The sequence below is a fragment of the Epinephelus lanceolatus genome, chromosome 16 (genome assembly GCF_041903045.1).
Source record: "Epinephelus lanceolatus isolate andai-2023 chromosome 16, ASM4190304v1, whole genome shotgun sequence".
NCBI classification, from domain to species: domain Eukaryota; kingdom Metazoa; phylum Chordata; class Actinopteri; order Perciformes; family Serranidae; genus Epinephelus; species Epinephelus lanceolatus.
In genome coordinates this window covers 31,738,980-31,752,679 of record NC_135749.1, presented here as the reverse complement: position 1 = coordinate 31,752,679, position 13,700 = coordinate 31,738,980, and the positions used below count along the sequence as shown (strand labels likewise).

General features: G+C 39.4%; 1 protein-coding gene across 1 annotated transcript; it reads right to left on the bottom strand.

The window, feature by feature from the left end:
- Positions 1–542: 542 nt before the first annotated feature.
- LOC117263110 (uncharacterized) lies at positions 543–12,198 on the bottom strand. The gene is made up of 5 exons (XM_033636256.2): positions 12,119–12,198; positions 3,355–3,521; positions 2,619–2,714; positions 2,349–2,516; positions 543–1,784 (listed from the first exon to the last, which is right to left on the bottom strand). The coding sequence occupies exons 1-5, from the start codon at positions 12,123–12,125 to the stop codon at positions 1,614–1,616; spliced, it is 609 nt and encodes a 202-aa protein (XP_033492147.1). The 5' UTR covers positions 12,126–12,198; the 3' UTR covers positions 543–1,613.
- Between the last annotated feature and the right edge of the window lie 1,502 nt (positions 12,199–13,700).

Here is a 13,700-nt window from a genome sequence, read left to right as displayed (position 1 = left end):
CTGTACTCCAATGGCCTCCACAGTCCCCAGATCTCAGTCCAATAGAGCACCCTTGGGATGTAGTGGAACAGCAGATTCACATCATGGATGTGCAGCCGACAAATCTGCAGCAACTGGGTGATGCTATCATGTCAATATGGACCAAAATCTCAGAGAAAAATTTCTGTGCCATGAAGAATTCAGGCAGTCCTGATTACAAAAGCGGATCCAACTCATTACTAGCAAGGTGTACCTAATGAAGTGGCCCGTCAGTGTGTATTTTGCTGCCATTTCAGTTTCATAAAAAGTCTGTACTGAAAGAAACATGACGTCTAAAGACATGCAAGTAAAGAGAGGTCAACTTTACTTTTTTGCCTGAGTCATCATTCAAGACTCTAAGACCAACTGTATAGCTATCTGTCTGTGTGCACGTCAGACATGCATACAGAAGGACAGAATAAGTGAAATATTAGCATGCATGTAAATGTAGTCACTGATGCTGCAGTGTAAAGTGTGATTATATCATGCTGTGCAGTACATCATCAACATGGAGCAGTCAGAAATCTGTTTCATGTCTAACATTTTATTAACGACTTCATGTAAAAATTACAAAAACAAAACATATAAAATATATAAATAGTACAATTAAAGTCACTACAGTATGACAATACATTATTATTAATATTATTAAATATTACATAATAGATAACCCATAGAAAAAAAAATGGGAGATGCCTGCATCTCACACTATATTATAAAAAGCTCATAAATAGCATCCTAAATAGGTTAAAAAACAAACAAAAACAAAACAACAGTAGAAAAATATTAATTGTTCCACAACATTTTCTTGTCATTTAGCTCATTGAGTAGATCGACACTTAGCAGGCACTGTGGATGTAAACAGTCTCAAAGGGAGTAAAGGTCACAGGAGGCAGTGCCTCTGCACAGTGCATCAGTACGGCACATTTTTAAAGGCTACATGTAAAATGTGACATAGAAGAACTTGCGATAGACTTACATTCTGTTTTACAGCTGAATAGATTCATCTAGAACTCAACATCTCGTTTTAACTGACTTCTGAAATTCCTATTAATTTTATTTGTCTGATGCTAACATCAGCTCGGCCACAATGACAATGCTAACATACTGAGGCTAAGCAGATGTTTACCATGTTTACCATCCTAGTATGGCATGTTAGCATGCTAAAGTAGCACAAAACACAAATCTAATGGTCATAAACCAAAGTATGAAACTCATTTAAATTTTGACCTGGTTTTTACAAGTCATCCTGAAGGCAACATGAATGTCTTTACCAAGTTTCACAGCAATCAATCTGTCATTTGTTGAAATATTTCACCAGAAACATGAAAACTTTGACTTGTGGGAGGTGCTACAAGAAAAGTCAAGGGATCACTAAAGTCATGCAAATGTATCCACTGGGCTCCGTGAATATCTGCACCAAACTTGATGGTAATACATTCAAAAGCTGTTGAGATATTTCAGTCTGAACCAAAGCGGTGGAGCATCTGACTTATGTTGCCATGTCTATCATTCCTCTCTGGGTAGAAACCATAACATTTACAGTGGTTTTGTGGGAAGTCGTTTGCAGTGGCTTGGGTGCTGAAGATGGAGGCTTAATGTTTATGGCAGTGAGACAGTCTCTGGAGAAGCAACAAAATTCTCTTTGACCAGTCACAAAACACTTGTAAGCGTTTGGAGATCTCTACAGAGAACTGGAGCACATCGAAGGCCGTGGAGGCGACAGGGAGGGAGGGAGATGGAGACTGAGGAACCTTTTCTTCCATCTGAGGACAGAAAGTGTAACTAAAGTTTAGAGGTTAAGGCAGCAGCTCAGACATCATATAAATCAGATTAATTTATCTTTAACTGCATAGCTTGAACCACTTGAACTAAATGAGAAATTCGAATCCAAAATGACCTACTTTATGTTTTTAACTATAGATGGTGCTTGCTAAATTTAAAGTTTTGGCCTAATTTGCAAGAGTCTGCATTTATATCTCAGGCTTTTCACAATTTAGTGTTCTGCCAGTAGGTTTCCCCTTTTCATTTAATTTTGATCCTAAATTTTGCTTATTTCTAGTTCAGCTATTTCATATCATTTTCAATGTTCTCATTTTCTGTCTGATGAAGCAAAGTTCAAACAAAAAATCAAAAGTTCATCCATTTCCTAATTTAACTTTACATTTGCAAATGACTGTTTTTCTTTTTTTGAAATCACTGGTTGTGACCTGAACTTGAATAAATATAATGTATGGCAGTTTCTCTATTAATTTTAAAATAAATGTATGAAGTAAAATCATCGTCCAAATAATCCATGTAAATGCACAGATCCATACTGGTGTCCTCACCTGTGACAGAGATGCATTAACAAGGTTGGACAGCTGCAGGAGGTGAGAGCTGGCATCCTCTGCTGACTGGGAGGACAAACTGAAGTTTTCTTTGGCTGTTTTCAACCATTCAACATGCAGCCTGAAGGACTGACTGAACTCGAACAGCTGGGAGAGTGACTCATTCACCTGTGGAGACATTAAACAGACAGTTAGAGAGGAAATATAAATGTACCCTTGATTTAAATTCACCTCTGACATACACAGCCTCTCCACAGTAAGAAGGCTTACCTTCAGTGAGTTGAAATGGGCCGCAGTGTGCTGCATTTTAGGAAGACTGTCCAGTCTGTTTTCCACACCCTCAAAGACATCATCATTATCATCTGTCTGTTGATGAGAAGCGAAGATTGCTTTAACAACAAAATATTTCCAAGATATAAGTACGATTTTAAACACATTTACAGACACACAGGAGATAAAGTTCCACCTTTAATCTGTAATTCAGATGAGCAAACCAACCCAGCCTAGAATAAATGTTGGCAATGTATGTTTATGCAAACCACTGATATGTTACATTTGTACATTATTATGTAGCAGATACATTGAAATGTCCCTTTTCTTTAAGTTTCAATAACACTGTGGTTAATGCGAGGTTTTGGCATGAAAACCACTTGGTTACAGTTGGGAAAAGATCATGTTCAGGCTTAGAAAGAAACAGCAATGGATCACTAAATATCACCCATGTTTGGTGGCTAAGCAGCTTCTGGAAACGTAGCAATTGCTCACTAAAAAACACCTTGTAATTTGTTAGACTTGAACAGTGGCCTGCAGCTCGGCAGGTGTCTCACCTTGGTGCCACACCACCCACCATCCCCTCCACCTCCCAATGACAAAGTCAGCTCATATATATATGTATGAAATGTACAAATGTAACATATGCCAACATTTTCTTCTCGTAACTTGGCTAGAGAAGAGATTTAAATATTGATCATACAGCTCATCCTGGCAGCATGCAGTAAAATCTTACCAAGTCGTGGAGTTTTTTTGGTAAGCTCGTCAGCTTGTCCACCTGATGGATCATTGACCTGAACATGCCACAGAGTGGAAAACTGTGGGTGGGACGAGATGACGAATGGACAAACAGCTCAGCCAATAGCAGCAGGTGGAGGAGACAAGAGGTGGAGTCATGAATCACTGAAAAGACAAGAAAAAATGTATAAATGACTGTTAGTGGCATGTTTCTGTGTTTTGTCAATTTTTATATCTTTCTTGACCTTTCTTGGCCACTGTAGTTCTGAGGGTTTTTCCTCTGCATAATCAGTGCAAATGGTAAACAGTCTGCATTTGAAAACATTTGCCGGCCCTTCAGCTTGTAGCACCTCATTATTTTACCAGAGGCTGACACAGCAGAACAACATTCAGCAGTAGTTGCTCACTGTGTTTACAGCTGCACTCACAACTACACAGACGGTCACAACAGGTGGCCGCTGGGCTGCATTTGCTTTGCAGCGGGGAGTGTAGCAACTCACACGTTTTCCCCCCCTCACTGACCTGGTGCGGGTGTGTGTGAGTCAGTCAGAAAACCACAAAGTTGCATGGAAACAAGTATTTATTTCCAACCTAAATCTAGAAGACATGCACAAGATTAATACGGGGGCAGCTGTATCCTGTTTTTGTGAATCTGTATCTGCAATAACAGCAGCAAATTTTTTTTTTTGGAAAACTCTGCATTTAATGTGGAAGTAAAATGTAACAGCTAGTGATGGCCAAATGAAGCCTGATGAAGCATTTCCTTTATTTTATAAGCCCACTAGATGGCGCTCTCTTTCAACAAAAGGTTGAAAGCACACTGAATTGCCGTTCTTTGAGCCTCTCTTTTTAAACCAAGAGTGCCATCTAGTGGGCTCATAAAATAAAGAAAATGCTTTATGAGGCTTCATTTGGCCATCGCTAGTTACAGCCACTGCAGAAAAAAAGCACTATGTTTTAGGAGAGAAGGACGCTTTATAAAAAATGGATAAGCTCTTTTTGTCAGACCTCTAGAGACAGATCACGTGATCTGCTTTATTTGCAAACAGGTTTATAAGGTGCACAAGGAATTGACAATGGCAAATCGTATCTCAAGTTAATCGGTAAAGAGTGGATGTAGAACAGTTTGAATAAGTCTTACGTGCCCAACAGTCAGTTACAGTCAAAATCTGATGCTTGGGCAGTGACAAAAATAAGCCATTCTTTAACATCGGCATGATATGCGGCTGGTTGCTGTTGTAGTGTGATGGTTGGTGGATGAGTCCAACAAACACTAACTTTCACCTGGGCGAATGTTGTTTGCACCCCGAGAGATTGCAAAGCTAAACCCTGTTCTTTTTTTCCTAAACCCAACCAAGTGCGTTTGCTGTGGAAGGGAAAAAAAACATCAATTCGTACTATCATAGTGCGTTTGTTTTGAAAGAGACTGTATTGAAACGGTAAACTTTCTGGGAAAATGGAAGTCTACTTTGAAAGACAATGCATGTAACAGGCGGAACTTGGGGGAAATCGAAATGTTCCATTTCCCCCTGGTGGCTGGCTGCAGTATAGGTCATAAAACCTGCCTTCTCTATCTGAGTGGATGGGACATGAGCCAAACTAAAAAGTCAAAGGGATATTTTAGCTTCACTTCTGTACAGTGGGGGTAAGTGGAGACATGTCGTCCATCTTTATATACAGTCCATGTCCTGAAGCTGTGCAGCCCTCGACCATATGCTGGCTCCCTAAATTGTTACTCAGTCATCAAAACTTTGAGCTCCCCTGCCCTAAATAAAATGTCTTTCATGTCAGTATCACAGTCATCTCAGTATGTTGCATTCTGTTATCCACACATTTAAAATTCCAATATGAGCAGCAGTTTTGAGATGAAAGATTTGCGATGAGAATAAAGGCTTAATGACCTAAATAGGTCAGGCACTGAATTACTGTTACTGCATTATCAGTGGCTGAATGTGTGTGGGTGTTAGAGTAGGAAAGAAACAGATTTCTGCAGACTGATAATTTGTATTTCTGGGACACATATGAGAGACATCTGCAGTCCTGTGGAATAATCTTATTAGCAAAAAAACATCAGCATTAGTTGCGTCTTCAAATGGCTCAAAATGATCTACAGCTAATGTTCTTACATCAAGTCTAAGGATGGGAATTAATAAGACTTTGATTATAACAACATGTCATTATCAATTCTGTTTATCTGCTTGAGTCTTTATTGATTCCGTTATTCCTGATCAATTTTCTGTGTGGGGAAAAAAGATGACTACATAGTTTATCAGCATCAACACAACTTATTTCTGTCTGATTTCTGCACATAGTGTAGTTGAAATGAAAAAAAAAATACTGAATGCATTCTCATGGAGATTTTCCTAATCAAAGAAAAAATCTTTAGGCTTGGTACTGGACATGCTGCTCGGTTGGGAAGCGTTGGCACATAGAGTGTCAAATACATAGCCCTCCTGAAACTTAAACCCTTTTTTGTAGAAATATGTTTCAGCATATTACTGGTGTTTCCACCCTTACTTGAAATTTACAATCATTACAAATGGAATGAAACCATGCTTTGAAAAGTCTCTTCCTCTCCACTGTGACTCTCCAAGTTTGCTTGAAACATGCTGATATTGATAAAGGGACATTATAAGCTCAGAGGTTTACTATTCCAGGGCATCGGACAATTTGGTAGCAGTTCTCAACTGAATCCAGTTCTCAATTCCCATCCCAAACCAACTCTGCCGAGGAAGTCCAGGATGAATGGATGGGTTTATAATCGTGTTTCTTACCATCTGATAAATCTTAGTGTATTTCCACTCTGTTTTGAGCTCCGTTTTGGTCTCCACCACCTCCTTAGATAATATTTGGCACTTAAGCTGCAAATGCTGCACTATGTTCACCTGTTAGCTTGTTGCTAACTGTTTGTCTGTTTGATTGGTTTTAAAGCTTTTTCACTGAAAACAGTTTCCAGCTGCTGCTGAGGTTAATGAAGCAGAAGTTGCAGGCTGTAAAACCGAAACAATGAGCAGAATGACGCTCAATGGCCCTGTAAAACTGTGGGGCACTTCAGATTCCACTGATGATTCTGCATATGGTTATCACTAAGAGCAACACTATTCACATTTCATAGTCATTTGACCTATTGTTGACAAAAACACTTTGATAATTTAACCTGTATTCATATAGTTAAACTTAATTACAGTTGTCTTGAAGTCCTCAAACTTCAGTGGTACTAACATGGCACTGGCATTAGCTATTTTCTATCATTTACTACATATTAAGAAAGTAATTCTTAAATCTATTCCTTGTATCCAGATAGATGCACTTGTTTTTCATCTGGCCACACTAATTTTAAGATATCTGTGGGTTCTTAGAGATTTGAAATTTTTACTTGTTTGAAAAAATACTGGCAGGTGAAATGTTCTTGTTTTGTTGGCAGATAATTTCACTCATCCTAAATAATATTTCCCCTAATGTCTTGCTTTTTTTCCTCCCTTGTTTTGTAAAGCTGCCCTTTTCCAGTATCGGCAAGAATGTGGAAGCACCAATGTTTTCTTTGTAAGCTCTTATGAATAAATGGGCCTCTGTTGTTTGAATACCTCACCCTGTGTATAATAAATGCGTGGAAAAGATCATCAAGCTGTCAGCTCTTTCAGTCAATCTGAGGATAAATAATCCCCACAAATCCTCTGTGCTTTGTTTTGTCTTGGTCTCTTAAGCTATCTTAATCAGTGATGATCTCCATTCAAGGAAATAAAACTTCAATCAAGAAGGTTCATGTCTTTAAATCTCTCCACTGCTTTACGCAACTTCAGAAATCCCATAACCCTGAGCAACAAAGAAATGAACTGTGCCTTAGTGTTAGATCAGGGTGAAGGAATGAGAGGTATGCTGTGGGTTTTTTTTTCCCAGCCTGCTCTGGGCCTCCTGTTGGAAAAGGAGAGGGGAGCTGGCGGGGCGGTCTGACTCAGATTAATCTATGTGATGATGTCACCCGACAGACGCCTCAGGCTGCACTCTTTAGAGGGAAAACATCCACTTTGTCATGAGTGTCTGACACAGTGCACTTTAAACACTTTTACTATCACTCAGACACTAAGTGCAGTAACTGTAAGGTCAAATGTCACTGTGGGGAAAATCAGGTCCAGTGAAAGACACTGTTCCTGGTACAAAAGATACAGTTAACTTTGGAAGTTTTCATGCAGATTTATCTGTTTGATATAGTTGTTGATTTTGTTTTGATGACCTATAAAAGGTTTCTAATTGTGCCTTGAAATAGCTACATAAAAAAAGTTTATAACTGATACTATTTGATTATCAAAAGTGTCTGGGTCTGGTTTTAAGTGTGTGCTTACATTGAATCAATTTTAACTTTGACGTAGATGTATGGAGGATGGAAGCTGGAATAACAGGACTCCCTGGATGAAGTGATCTAGTATCTCAGTGGGACCTCCCTGGTTAAATTAAGGATAATTAAGTAAAATGAAATACAAACATGACAAATTCATTGTGATTAAAGTTAAAGGCATGTCTGCTGGCTGTTTAAAAAACTCACTTTACCGTTTGAGTGCCTTTTATGGGAACTAGCAGCACTAGAAAAATCTTCTGTTTACATTAGCAGTAACTTAACTGCGGCTCTGACACAGTTTAATGGAGTGTAAACAGTAAACAGTGAGGCTGTTATCATTCAGATAAAATTACAAAAAGCAACGCTGGATTACACAAATGCATCTTTTTCTGGGTATCTCTTGTGATGTTAAACTAATTTTAAGCCAGTGTGGGAATGGCGGACCCTGCCACTTATTATGAAAACTAATATACAGAAAAGTAATCACAGGATGTGGATATATTGAATGGCTTTTGCTGAAAAAAAAAATCTGACAAATAGAAATAAATAAAATAAAACTGGGTACAGTTTTATAAAAATCTTCAGGATTGTGACATAAATGTGTTTTTTTTACTTGTTTATTCCGGGTCAGTGTCATTGCAGCTGCAGCCTGTTCCAGCATTAACTCAGCAGGGCAACATAAACAGCTGCAAATTAATCTTTCATGAATTAAAAAGCATGTCTGGATCTCATTCCTAGACCTGAAAGATGGCACTGTCTTGTCTACACAGACAAAAATAAATATTGTATCATATATGTCTCACTGTGAGTCAGACATTGACCTCCAGCTAAAATTGACAAAGTCTAGTCTGTTTGACAGCATTTCACAGCAGACAGTTGTGGTGATTTCAGGTAACACCTGGAAATGAGACCTACCACTTCTCCTGGATTCTGTCATGAAAAACGGCCTCCAAAGTGGAGCAGCATTTGAAGACTGAACATGTACTTATAATCCCATTCTAACCCTGAATGACAACAAACAGATGTTCACTTTCAGCTGTCTGCCAGCCCATTGAGTATCAGTTATTGCACAACCCGAGAAGAGGTCAGATCAGGTCATTTTCAGTCAGCACAAACAAGAAATTTGGATTAGCTTCACAAGGCTATTGGAAATTTACTGAAGAAAACATCAGCAAAAACCCTCTGTCATAGTAGGAAAACATCCCCTGGCAGTGTAGTGTACAGTCATGTACTTGGCCGAGCAAACAGCTGTGACAGCATTACAGCTCAGCGCAGAACTGCTTAAGAAGCAGAGTGAATTGGCCGTCTTTTGATGTATTTAGCAGGTCATTTCATCAGCACACGCTCACTCACACACGAAACATCAACACACGCATGCAGCGTCTCACACACTTCCACAGTTTCCGTTCCAGTTCGTGTCAGTCAAGATGCAGCGCAGAAACACTGGAGTTGCCTGTGTTTTATGTCTGACACAGTGAGCGCCTCATTTCCTCAGCCGGGTTGTTTTACTCTAAAGAACTTCTGGTGAACTTCTGACAGGATGTGAATGGCATCTGGCAGGAAGTGCCCTATCAACTTCCTCTGAAACCAACAAATAAACCCACAAAGTGTTCACTTTCAAAGAACTGACAGACTACGTGTGTGATGTTTGACTTTTAAATGAGCATCATTGAGGTGAAGAAACATGTTTTTTAAAGAATAAAACAACAACCCCAAACAACTTTTTTCAGCTGAAAATCGATGTATATATGTATTTAGAAGGGTAGTTGATGAATATAGGTCCAAATCTTTACATTGTAGTACAGAGGATTTTATTTGAAATTTATTTAAAATCCCAAACCATGTTATTTCAAAGTGCCCCATTAGACCAAAAGCCCATTTCTCCGACAGCCCATTATCCCAAAAACAAGCAGCAATTGCTCGCAAGTCCTGTTTCTCCAAACATACGCACTCCCCATAGTTAGACAACCCAGTTGCTCAAAACAATGTTCACCATGTACATTTCTGTAAACTATGAATATGTTATGTTTGTCAATAATGCTGTGATAAATGTGTGGTTAGCTTTAGGCACAGAAACCACCTGGTTATGGTTAGGAAAAGATTTGGCCTAAATGCCACTGAGAATGGGAATATTGAGCCATTATGCCGCCTCACCATGATGTATAGGGTACGATCGTGGAATGGGGGGACAGAGAGGTCTTGTCTTAAAGCTGCCACGGGAGGAAGAAAAAGCACTGAAATGGTGTGTGTATAAACAGGATGACCAGCAGGATGGGTTCATGGGCAGGATGGGAATGACATTTTGACAACATGTTATGCATATGACTCACTGTGGGAGATTTAGAAAGTAGCTGTTAGCAGTTAGCAGCAGCTGTAAATGTCCGCAAATTGGAGGAACAATGAGAATCAGAAGCTCCTTACCCTTTGAGCAGAAGATGAGATCAGCCACCATAGAACAGAGAAGGTAGATGATTGTTATTGTCATGTTTTGCCATTGTTATTGTTTATAAAGTGCTGCTGATGCAAATGTTTTATGCCATAATAGAGGCCAACACTGTTGTGTTAGGTACATGTCATGCCCGTCACGCTTCTTTTGATTCCATGATGCCAGCATGCTGTCTATAATCACACACTGGAGCGGCATGATGCCACAGTCGTTTGGTTCTGTGTAAAAATGCAAAGGAAGTATAAAGACTTTTTTTTTAATTTGTTTTTTGTAATTTTCTCTGGCAACAACTAGAGAAAAGACATCTGTGAATCCTCATATTAGATGATCGGGTCATGTTTTGGTATGTTGGCAAGTACAGTGATTATATAGCCTATAATCTGATAATAACTGCAGAAGGCTGCATGCACTGTCATGAAGACTCCCTGTCCAAAGTGCTGAGAGAGAACTGAACTATGAAACCATTGTCTTTTTCAAAACGGCTAATTGTTTAGTTCCTAGGTGTTATTTTCAGACAACACAGTATATGAATGATGTGCTTTGCTGTGTATCTACAAGCTGTTTCTTTATCCACCAACAGCTTCATAGTATGAAGGATCTGTTTCAGGAAATAGTCATTAATAACACTAACAGTTATGAAACATCTGCTTAATGAACTATGACCTTCCAAACTGTGTCTGTGTAACTGCTGCATAAAGTTACACATATCGCAGTTTCCTCTTACATCATCAAAATTGACACAGGCAGTGTGACATCAACCAGGAAGTGGAGATGTCCTGTCAGCTGCAGTACTGCAGCTGGCCACTGGGGTGAACTGTCATCAGCACTGACTCTGATACATCCATGATCCATCCTCATACAGTGAGTGTGCAAATTACATTACATGACTGATGATGTGCATGATGACATCATTGTCTGCCAACCTGACTCATGATTTCACCTCTCTCAGACACACACACATACTTAGTGTTTAATGGCTGCTGTTGTTGTTACGAGTCAGCAGGTTTTAGTAATTAGTTAGTAATCATCTAGTTGTCTTTCACTTGTTATGCAACGTCAGAGTCAGACCCAAAGTGAAGGTGTGACAGAAGACCACCTTTACTGCCCAGTAAACCACAAATGATTCCAGCTTCACTTTCATTCATAAAACCGTGTTAACACACACACAACCAATCATCACTTGTCACTCCCTGCAATATCATGGTTTGTTTTACATTATGTGACGCCTTGTGATATATGTCACTAGCATAGCATGCTACACATACTATCACACATTGTTATTAAAAATACTGTATTGACTTTTGGTTTCACACGGGAAAAGAACAGCGGGCTCATGGGTGTAAGTCTGGAGTTTGTTTGACCCATCCATACGGCCTTTCTCACTCTTTACAATACAATAGTTGCCGGTGGCGTAAAGGGTGCCTCTGCGTGTTGGTGAGTGACGCCTAGATTCCCTAACAAAATGGTGGCATTTGATGAGTTGGGAATGCGTGAGCTGGTATGACACTACCTGTTTCTGGAATTACATGATCATTAATTTTTAAAATGAAACAAATGCAACAATAAAGCTGAACACTTAAGCAGTAAGTACAATAAGTGTGATGCAGCTGGACTCAATCATGATGCTGACAAGTTCAAACTGCTCAGGGAAACCCCCAAAACACACACATGGACGCAGAGAGAGACACACACACACAACCAGCCAATCACAGCCCAGCCTCACACCAAAGACTTTGTACACTTTCAATAAAGCTCAATCACATTTGAACTTTTTAAACTGCTGCTAACATTGTGTTTCAGACACAAAAGGTCACAGAGCTCCTAACTTCATTCATTCATTCATTCATTGTCTCACTCACAAACTCTCACTCAAACTCACTCAGGCTAAAAGTAAAAGTAAAGACCACGTGCAGTGAAGCCCCCCTCCTCCACACAAACACACACAGACACTCGCCCTCTAAAAAGAATCACAAACAAACTTACATTTCATCTTTTCTGCTGCTGCTGTAGTAAACAAACCTCCTCCTGAGTCCAATGTGTGTACTGTAAGTGTGTGTGTGTGTTTGTGTGGACAAAATGTAAAAGTTCCCTTTTATAGCATAGCAGCATGACACATCACCTGAGTCATCAGCCATCGTCGCCATTCGAGCATCAACGCCCACGCTGGACAGCCTAACCCCCCCTCCCCTCCCCTCCCCTCCTCTCCTCTCCTCTCCTCTCACCCCTCTCATCTGAAAAGGCTTCAAATTTCTTTGTTTGCTGAAGTGATTCTGAATGAAGTCTATCATAAATAAAATGAAGCAGCAGAATCAGAAAATACCAAATTGAGCAATTCTCCCTCTGCCCCCCTCCCTCCCTCTGCATCCTGATGTCATCACCTCACTTTCTTCTTTTGTTTAACTTTTTTTTGTCTCTTGTTCACACATTAAATCAAAGTAGACATCAGAAAGTGAATAAAATTAAAACCTAACAAGGCAGAGAGTGACAAAAAGAAGAAGAGATAATTCATTCATTTGACAAATTGAGTTTTGGACTCTAAGACCTCTCTTATGTCATTTCCAAATTTCTGCTTCTGTACGTTTTTTGAGAGGAAACACAAAATGATGAAACTGAAGGAAAGAGGGAAGCGTGAAGTGTGCGGATGAAATGACGACAGCACAGCCCATTAATGATAAATGCTGGAAAGATGATAAACTAAAGTAAACAAAGACATCCTTCCTCATGTCACAGTCGGGAGAAATACTCTCAACCACAGTGAATGTGCTCTTGAACCCCAGCTGCTCCACCAGTTACAAGTCTGTGGTCATACTGGGCAGCTCCCAGTGTGGCTTCCTGCCAGGAATGAAATTAATAAAAACAAATGGCCTGGATAACAGGAACTAAGACTCTACAAGTTGTAAATGTGGTTTAATAACATCACTCTCTTCTGTTTCTGACACGTTTACTGCGTATTTGCTCTTGTGGAATTTCTAGAGTTTCAAAGTAAAGTAATTTTCAAAGAAATGTTCTTTCCTGGCTCAACAATATTTGTGCCAACTGCATTAATTATTAATCTTTATTCTTAGGAAATTGAGGTTATACTTGTGAAATTCTGGTTTTTATGTGATGCATCTTCAGGATCACGTCAGTTCCCCTCAGTGAAAGTCATATCTGTAACACGAAAAGTGAAACTTTCTGTTTCAGTCATATGTTTGTTTTAGTTGGATTGTGGATGACTTAAAACAGCTATAATCAAAATTTTTATTCTAACAATGTATCAAATGACAATGTCGCTCGGAGTGATGAAGCTGCAGAGAATGATCAGCTGAATCTGCAGCTCCTCTCGGCTTTATTGAGCTTTGTAATGATTTTGAGCACATTGTTTAGCTGTCAGCGCACGTCACTGTTCTGGTTCACTCTCATTGCTCTCATAGTGTCATTTTTGACCATATCAGGCAGCTATTTGCAGAGAAAGTGAGAAGAGAAACAGAGCTATAAGATAGGGAAGATTGGTTATTGCAGATTTAAACATGTTGGTTCTTGCGGTGTGTGAGGTTTGCTGGTTTAAAACAAAGTTCTACTTCCA